General features: G+C 45.1%; 1 protein-coding gene across 1 annotated transcript in view; it reads left to right on the top strand.

The window, feature by feature from the left end:
* The window catches only part of PDCD7 (programmed cell death 7), a 4,550-nt gene extending 469 nt beyond the window's left edge, over positions 1 to 4,081 (top strand). Inside the window, exons 2-6 of the mRNA XM_057375292.1 lie at positions 3 to 207; positions 1,266 to 1,404; positions 1,730 to 1,966; positions 2,573 to 2,660; positions 3,007 to 4,081. Coding sequence (XP_057231275.1) covers positions 3 to 207; positions 1,266 to 1,404; positions 1,730 to 1,966; positions 2,573 to 2,660; positions 3,007 to 3,124 — 787 coding nt within the window. The 3' untranslated portion in view covers positions 3,125 to 4,081. The remainder of the gene's footprint in view (positions 1 to 2; positions 208 to 1,265; positions 1,405 to 1,729; positions 1,967 to 2,572; positions 2,661 to 3,006) is intronic.
* Positions 4,082 to 8,596: the final 4,515 nt, after the last annotated feature.

Raw genomic sequence — 8,596 nt, 5'->3', positions numbered from 1 at the left:
CTCGTGCGGCCCCTGCGAGAGCCCGGCTACGGCCCGGTGCTGCGGAGGAAGGCCGAAAGGGCGAGGAAGAGGAGGCTGCGCCTGCAGCGGAGGAAGCTGGAAGCCAGGGCGGCCAAGGAGGAGGAGGCGGCCCGGGCCGCGGAGCGAGAGGCCAAGATCGACCAGTGGCGGGCTAAGTGCATCCAGGAGGTGCAGGAGAAGAACCGGGTACGGTACCGAGCGCCTGCTCCTGCCTCTCCCCGGGGCTCCGGGGCAGCGCGGTGGAGCCGGGGTCTGCCGGTAACGGGATCGCGGCCGCCTGTGCCTGCCCCACGCCTGCTTTGACCCCCGCAGTTCAGTGCATGCTCAGAGACCTGCTGTTTCTATGGTCCGCAGCCCTGKTTCTTCCTTAAAATTCTGGGTGGACATCTCGGTTTTGCCATCCTCATATTCTAGGCATTGACGTGAAATTGGGGTTTAAGTTGTTTCTGAACTCGTGGAGGTTTTCCCTTCTGGTCCCGAGTGTGGGGGGAGCACMGCTCACAGCTACCCTGTGGTGGTCAGTGCTGTTTCAATATCCATCAACCTTGTCTCATGCTTTCATCCTTCTAAAGCTTGTGGTTTTCAAGCTTTTGATCTCATCGGGAAGTAAAACCTCTCCAAAGCAAAAAAAACAAAAACCCCCACCTCAAATTAGACTTGTTGGAAAGTTGTGTGGGCACCTTTCTGTTGGTTTTGGGKTAAAGAACTCCCATTCTGCTGGTCTGCTGCTGGGATAGTCCAGAGCAGCTGCTGTGGTCAGACTCTGGCAGGTAATGGTAATTAATTGCAGAACTGTGGAATTGGGGTGTTTTCGGTTTATTGTTAAATGCTTTCCCCAAATTTCTCTGGTTAAAGGCTCACAGGCTTTCATAATTMATAAACCATCTAGGAACTGTTCAAAAATGTGTGGATGGGGCACCTGAGGACATGGTTTAGTGGTGAACATTGTGGGCATGCTGGGTTSACAGCTGGACTTGATCTTTTCCAGCCTTAACAATTCCATGATTCTGTGATTTAGCCCAAATTTATGAKTCCCATGGCACTGTTTTTTGTTTCCTGAAGTCTGTGGTGTTACAGCCTTTTTTTTTCATAAAAAGGCAAGGCTGGTTGACTTGACTTGCTGCWGTTACTATGAAATCATTCTGCTCTCCAGTGCTTTGCTAATCTCTGAAAATGCTGTTTAATTCCTGTCTTCCAGGGGTATTTCACACATCTTGTCTATTTTTTTTCCCTTCCTTTCTTAGGAACAAGAGCTGAAGGCTGCTGCTGACAGTGTCCTGTCTGAAGTCCGGAAGAAACAAGCAGACACAAAGAGGATGGTGGACATCCTGCGTGGGTTGGAAAAGCTTCGGAAACTGAGGAAAGAGGCTGCTGCCAGGAAAGGTAATTACGAGTTTGGGCCACATTTTTTAAACTGCACACAGGAAATAAGATGAGGGTGCCCTGTGCTGAGTAGCTATGTTCAGCTTCAAAAAGCTGTATCTTTATTGTGATTTTAGTTACAAGAATGGCTACAAAATGCTGAATTCAGTAGKTGTGTTCCTATGTTTCCAAGCCCTTTCTAGAAGAAGGATTATTCAGTAAGAATTCTGTCTGTTAACAAGGTTAAGCTCATGTTCCTCTGAGGTTTTGCGAGCTCTGCTCTCCAGTCTGTTAACAAGCCCCCTTCTGAATCTGAAAACTTAAAATCACTTCTCTTTCTGTTCAGGTGTTTGTCCACCTCCCTCAGCAGATGAAGCATTTGAGAATCAGGTGGAGAGTCTCAAGACGTTGCTCAAAACTCGCACAGAGCTGTATGAAGCTGAGGAAAGAGCATTAAGGGTTATGCTGGAGGGAGAACAGGAGGAGGAAAGGAARAGGGAAATGGAAAAGAAACAGAAGAAGGAAAGGGAAAAACTACTACAGAAAAAACTGGAAATGGATTCCAAGCTGTTTGGGGATCCAGGTAAATCCTGCATGCTGTTTTTAACTGTTTTTCCACACCACATCCTCATCTCTGACAGACACTGGGTTTGAAATGCAGGCACAGATSTAGTTGAGAAAGGAATCATCCACTGGAGTAATTGATGGTCTGAGAACTGAGGATAAACAGTGCTGTTAACATCTGTGGTGTAAGAGAACTGTTGAGCTCTTCGACAAGGGTGGCAGCACATCTCAAGCTGGTTTCATAATGTTTTGCAAGAGGAGGTTGTAGATTAAACCTAAGTGAGAATAAACAATAATTTGAAGACTTCAGAACCCAGTATTTGCTTTAGTCTGGTGATTTGGTAAGTGGGACTCAGGTAATCTCTAAAGATTCAGTGTCCGTATGTTCCCCTTGTTCTGAGGGTGGATCAAGAAAAGTTCTGCCAGCCTTGGCTTTCCTCTGACAGCTGTGGTACRGACCAGGAGATGTGTAACGTGTAAACAGTCCTTCATAGATTACTAGGGACCTGATTTAAGGTTACAGCTGGGCAGTAGCAGATGATTTTGCAGATTTGGGGCTTGTGAGACTCACTAGAATGGAAAGTTTTTCTGGATTATTAAACAACTTCCCTRTCTGTTTTCACAGCTGAATTCCCACTTGCCCATCTACTGCAGCCTTTCAGAGACTACTACTTACAAGCTGAACATTCTGTAGCAGCTCTAATCCAGATCAGGTAAAACCAAAGAAAATATTTTATTATCAGAGATGACAAACACTTTTTTTTGCAGTTTTAAATTCAGTGCCCCTTTTGGTTTGTCAGCTTCCAAATATGGTTATGCAGTAGATTGTTCTGTTTTTTTCAGATTTCTTGCCTGAGTCATATCTGTGTGAGGCAGAGTGCCCCTCCATGTATAACCATTCTGTTTAACACCAGAACATTTAATTTTCACATTTGTCTTTTGAAAAACAAGTTTAAGAGTACAATTATAGTGGGTTTTGTATTGGTCAGTAATGTGGGGGTCTATAATAAATCTTAGCAGTTTGAGCTCTCCTCTCAAACACTGTTCTCTCTGTTACAGGCACGAATGGGATCAGTACTTGGTGCCAGCTGACCACCCCGAAGGAAGCTGCATCCCTCCAGGATGGGTTCTCCCCAGTCTCCCCACCAATGACACTTGGGCCACTGCTGTCAGATAATTCAGTGATATTCTAACATKGGAGGATTGCTTCATTATAATTACATGTGTAAATGTGAGAGGGTCCAAAGAGAAAGTCTTGTCCTCTCTTTCGGCAGCCAGGTACTGGAATRTCTTTGCTGGAATAACTTGAAGAAAAGTTGAAGAATTGTTTTTGCTGATTGACCATGCAGGGAGATACCTGAGCAAGCGCAGAGCTGCCAGGCCTCTCGTGTGGAATTACAGTCCCACTGCGAGTTCTTATTAAATCTCAATCTGAATAGAGGAACGTTGCTGACGGTGGTATTTGTGCCAGTATTAACATCCGATTTTTAGTGGCTTTTATCTTTATAAAGGATGATGAAAACTTCAGAAATGAAGAAATTAAAAAAAAAAAAAAAAGAAGACATCATTAGTAAACATGCTTTTCTTCTTAAATGAAGCATGTCAAGCATCACTGTCAAAATAGTTCCTGTATTTTTGGGTGTAGAGACAAACCTATTACAAGTTTAAACAAATTCTGAAGTACAAACAAGACGGGTTTTCAAGGCTGATTAAAGCAGCTGTTGACATTTTACTTTTGTGGACTAAAACTGATACCAAAACATGGAAAAARTTTCTAGTTGTGGTAATATAAATTTGATGAATAAGCCTGCTGGGAAAAAAACTAATAAAATCTGAAGTCTAACCTACTGTAAAGTGTTTTGCCTATATAGATACTTTTGTATGGAGACACATCATGTCTGTATATTGGATTAAAAACCACAGCTTAATTGTGTAAGTTGTGGGTTTTTTTGTACAGAATAAATAGAGAAAAATGGATTTTTGTTTTTTTTCTTTTAAGCATTTTCACGCCGGGGAGAGATTTGTTTGAGTACTTTGCATCAAATACAACTCCAGCTTGGGGAGAATTGTTGAGAAAAACTTTCTGTGAAGGAACTTCTCGCTCCTGCAAGGTGACMGAGGCATCTGATGTCAAAGGTTTCCATGTTCTGGACAGTTTGCTTGTAATGGTGATGGGCCATATGGATTTGGAGCTTTGCTGCTCTACACAGATTGCTGTGGCACCTTTCCAGGGCTGCAGTCCTTATTCTTGCTTAGCCACAATGTGTGGGAATTGAGTTAATCTCTCCAGTGCTTTGCTGGCGTCACAACAGTGCGTCATTCATGTGTGTCATTGCCTAAATTCAATACTTGGGCCTTATGTGTAGTGTTAATACTGTCCTGGCTGAACCTTTTCACTGTTTCTATCAGTAAGAGCACACAAATGAGTAGTTTCTGATAGAACATGAGTGCAGAAGTTCTTGCTCACCTGTAGCACYCCAAAATACAGATTGCCATGATGTCCTCTGCAGGTGAACTTCTGATTTGCTACCCCTATATTCTCCCATCCCTAATGTCACTTCCAGTATCTCCTTACTCCAGACCCAAAGCTGAGTCTKATCCTGGGGAGTCTTCTCTGATGGAGATTCACAAGTTCAAATATAAAAATAAGAACAACTGCATGAAACCAATACAAACCAAACACTTTCATTTCAGGCAGCTTAGTGACCAGAGGATGCTCTGCTTAAACAATTAGGCTCCTTATCCCATCAGCATGTCTGATGGAAAAGGCCAACCGCTTAAGCTATGATTATCTTAAAGCTGTCCAAGTCAGCTGCTTGTGTGACACTGCAGGAATTTAAAGAGCTGAGCAGTAGATAAGGAGGCAGCCAAGCAGCAGCCCTGTTCTGCCTGCCTGCGAGGAGAGCTCCATGAGTTCATCTGACGGTAAGGATAACTTCATATTGTTAATAAACATAGGGCTTGAAAATGCCAGGAGAGGATCTACCGTTAGCTATGTTCTGTGTATTTGCTCCTGTCCAATGACATCTATGTTAAAATGTTTAATAGCTTTAATGAGGAAGTTGTTGAAGCCACAGATGAGGAGCAGTGTTTAAAATCTCAACTCAAAATGCATGGACACAGGGTATTAATTTAAAAAGTTGTGTTCAGACTTGATTCCCACTTTTCTTAGTATCATATTTCCCACTGTTTTTAAGTTTGAAAAACTTAGTGTAGTCCAGAAGAAGAGAGGGATTGGCTGGGAGTTTCCAAGACTTGTTTGTATCCTTTTCCTCCCCTGGTCCTCATACAGGTCAGGTCTCTCCTGCTGTTTAGGCACATGCTCTTCCTCATGTGAACTGGTTTGTGCACTGGACCATGTGGTCACTGGTCTGTGGTGTGAAAGTGAGCAGGAATGGTGTGGAGAACATGAGGTCAGAACCTTTGTAGGAGTTCCCTTCTGGTGGGAGTTGGTGTTTATGACTGACCCTCTTTATTCTTTCCTAGTAGCATTTATGTTGTCATTGCTGCGGCCTCAAAGCACTTTTCTAAACTGTGGTTTTGGGAATTAACACTTGTGGGAGCCTCTCTTAAAGGACAGTATTTATGCAGTGAAATACCGTGGAGTATGGTACTGTAATCTCTTCATATTTTCTTCACTGTGGCTTTGGACACACTCACTGCCCATCCCTTGAATTTGTACCCCAGTGGAGCCATCCTGGGTGACAGATGCTGCAGCACCCCTTTCCTCAGCACCCTGGGATTTGGGGAAGAGCCAGTTTGCAGTGCAAACTGCAGGGAGGGTCTGTCCCTCTTGCACACAGGAGCTGCTCAAGGAGCAGCACAAAGCTGAGGGAAGGTGCCTTTGCTTACCCGTGTTTTCAGGCGTCACCTTTGTCAGTGCTGACGTGGGTTGTCCCTTAGGCTGARCCCTCTTAGGCTGGAGCAGATGGGCTGGCTCCATGTGGAATCCTAACACGTCTGTGTCGCATGGTAGTGGTAGGACACGTGCAGGAGTGCAAATCTTGTTAGGGGCTCTGATTGTGCAGAGGYATTAAAGGCTCCTGGCATAAGCAGGCACAGGGACAACCCTGTTGTCATTCCAGTACAACCAGTTGAGTTGCACCAAGCGATTGTGCATACTGATTGTGTGTGTCCCTCCCTGTTTGTGGTCTGGAAGCTCTTTGCGGGTCCTTTGCCAACACAGGAAACTACCCTGACCCTATCTCCCATTGTAGACTCTTATTCTTGCATTAAACAGGCAGTTTTGTCATCCTTGTATATATTCTTCTGCATATTTCCTTTTAGTGGAGTGTTTATCCTTGTTGTCATAGAAGCTGTTTGTTTTTAAAGGAAAAAATAATGGSTAAAAGCACTTAGGGATGTCACATACATATTTACTGTGTGACCTGAGGATGAGTGCTGAGAACTTTGGGATGAGCAGGCACATACTGCCAGTACCAGAACTCGGTGGAAGACSGGCTACCAGCTCCTAACAGCTTATAATCTATAAAATAAATTCTTTTACACAYTGTCATCACTGGGAAGCTGAAAGCTCGAGGCTTCATGCAGCAAGTAATGGCTTTTTACTAAATTGAGACATTTATGAAGACCTGATGGCAATGCTGTTGCAGTAATATTTTCCCTGACACCATTCCCAATTCACCAGCAATTTTCCTCTCCCCTGCAATTCCTGATCTAAAACCATCACCTCACTTAAAATAAATGCATGGTTCCTAAAAGCTAGTCTTAAAAATGGCGTGTTCCCCGTAATTGCCAAGCTTCCCTGATGCACCAGCCTCCTTGCCTGGCTSCCAGTAAGCTGCTGCAGTGCTGGAAGGGATGCCCTCACCCCAGGTTCCTCAGGGTGCACCATGTGATGGCTTAGCAGCACGAGGCCGTGTGCATGAGCTCTGTCCTCACAGGTTGCACAGACAGGGGCAKCTCCTTGGCTGTGATTTCTCCCTCTGTAACTGGAAAAGGTGCTCTGTCTTCAGCCTGGGGAAGAGAGCATGTGATGGGCACCAGAGGGAAAGGGAGAGACAGGAGGGATGGAAAGCAGCAGGGCATGCATGGAGGAGAAAAATGCTCAGGATCTCTGCCAAAGGAAGCCATAAGCTTGGTCAGGTCCTGCTGGCTCAAGCTGAGAATAGCAAAGGTTAGTTCAGACAAAGCTCCCTGATGTCAGTTAATTAAGATTTTGGCAGTCTGTTTTTACCCAGCGGGCACTTGAAACAGCTCATCTTTCTCTCCTTCCACACAGCTTAAGAGATGCTAGTTCTACCTTTTAKAGTTTCTGTTTCCCTTCCTCCAGCAGCAAGAAATCAGACAGCAGCAATGAACTACCTGGATGAAGTTCCCTTCCGTACAGCCATGAGCCTCAGCGGGGATTCAGAGGGAGAAATCACTTCAATCACTGCTGCAGACATTGAGCTCCCTGACTGCACCGACATCCTCATGAGCACCATGGTGAGTGCAGACACGGGTCACTGTGGGGAGATGCTCTGAGGGATGRCAGCAGTGTCTTAGAAAAGGAGGGAAGGGAAATCTCCTGACTGAAGTCCTCTTCACTGGCTAGTTTGCAGCAACATTGGGAGGAGGTGAGGATGGTTTGCAGTGTGTGGAAAAAATGATGRGGTTGGTTTGGAGTTGCTTTTTAAAACTCCTTCCCAAGCAGGAGGCTTAGGTCTTTGCGGGATAGGAGGACAAACTTCAGGCTCTGCTCCAGCATTGTTTTCTGTTCCTGGAGCTATCACTGTCTAATTTATTAAATATTAATTAAATATTAATTATAAATATATTAATATTTATTAAATATTAACCAATAAATCTACCAGCTGTAGTCAGGCAACATTCCCTGTGCTGGCAGTGTATACATATTTTTTATATATATATTTTTTAAAATATGTGTAAATTCCCCATGTTTCTCTCTATTTGGGGATGATTTGATGCTCCCCTCTGAGGCCAAGCCATTGTGCTGCTGGTCCAGGCTGATCCTTCTGGAGGGACATGGATGTGTTTTCCTCAGGGAGACTGATTTGGGTCCACAGCTGACCCAAGCAGCAGGAGCAGTAAAAACAGCATTCCTGGGCTGTGAATGTWCTTGCCTGCCTGTCAGGAGGAGACCTTGTTTGGAGAGCTCTGGGACGGACACAGCTCGTTTGTTCCAGGAAAATCCTCAGCTTTCAGTCACAAACACACTTATATTTTAAGTGGAACTATGTGGAAATGACAACTCTGTTTGGGGACCAGCYGAGCCCCTGGCGCCACTAGAGAATCCCATGGCTGGTGCTGCCTCTGTCCGAGGTGGCATCTTCCCCCTTGGTGACTCCCTAGCCCGTGTGCCTGAAGTGGCTCTGCSAAGTGCTGCTAAATGAGAGTCACAAACAAGCTCTGCCACCAGCCTGTGCCTGCATGCGGTGCCTCTCTGCAGCTGCCCAAAACTGGCATGTCYGCATCTCCTGTCTGCACTCTCCTGCCTTCCACAGCAGTCACAGTGACACAAACACCTCCAAGCAGGAAACACTTCTCCAGAGAATTGTAGGTGCAACTCACAATAGTAATGACTTCACAGTTATTGTTTTCAAGTATAAATTTGGGGGATTTGCTATAGAGATGAGGCTAGCCCTGTCCAATCCTACAGCCAGCCCTAATGCCCAGGGAAGGCTGC

This window comes from Malurus melanocephalus, unplaced genomic scaffold (genome assembly GCF_030028575.1).
Source record: "Malurus melanocephalus ecotype Western Australia unplaced genomic scaffold, MMel_1.1 scaffold_244, whole genome shotgun sequence".
In the NCBI taxonomy this organism is placed as follows: Eukaryota; Metazoa; Chordata; class Aves; order Passeriformes; family Maluridae; genus Malurus; species Malurus melanocephalus.
The sequence above is the reverse complement of the archived record's forward strand: the minus strand, read 5'-3'. Positions and strand labels throughout refer to the sequence as shown.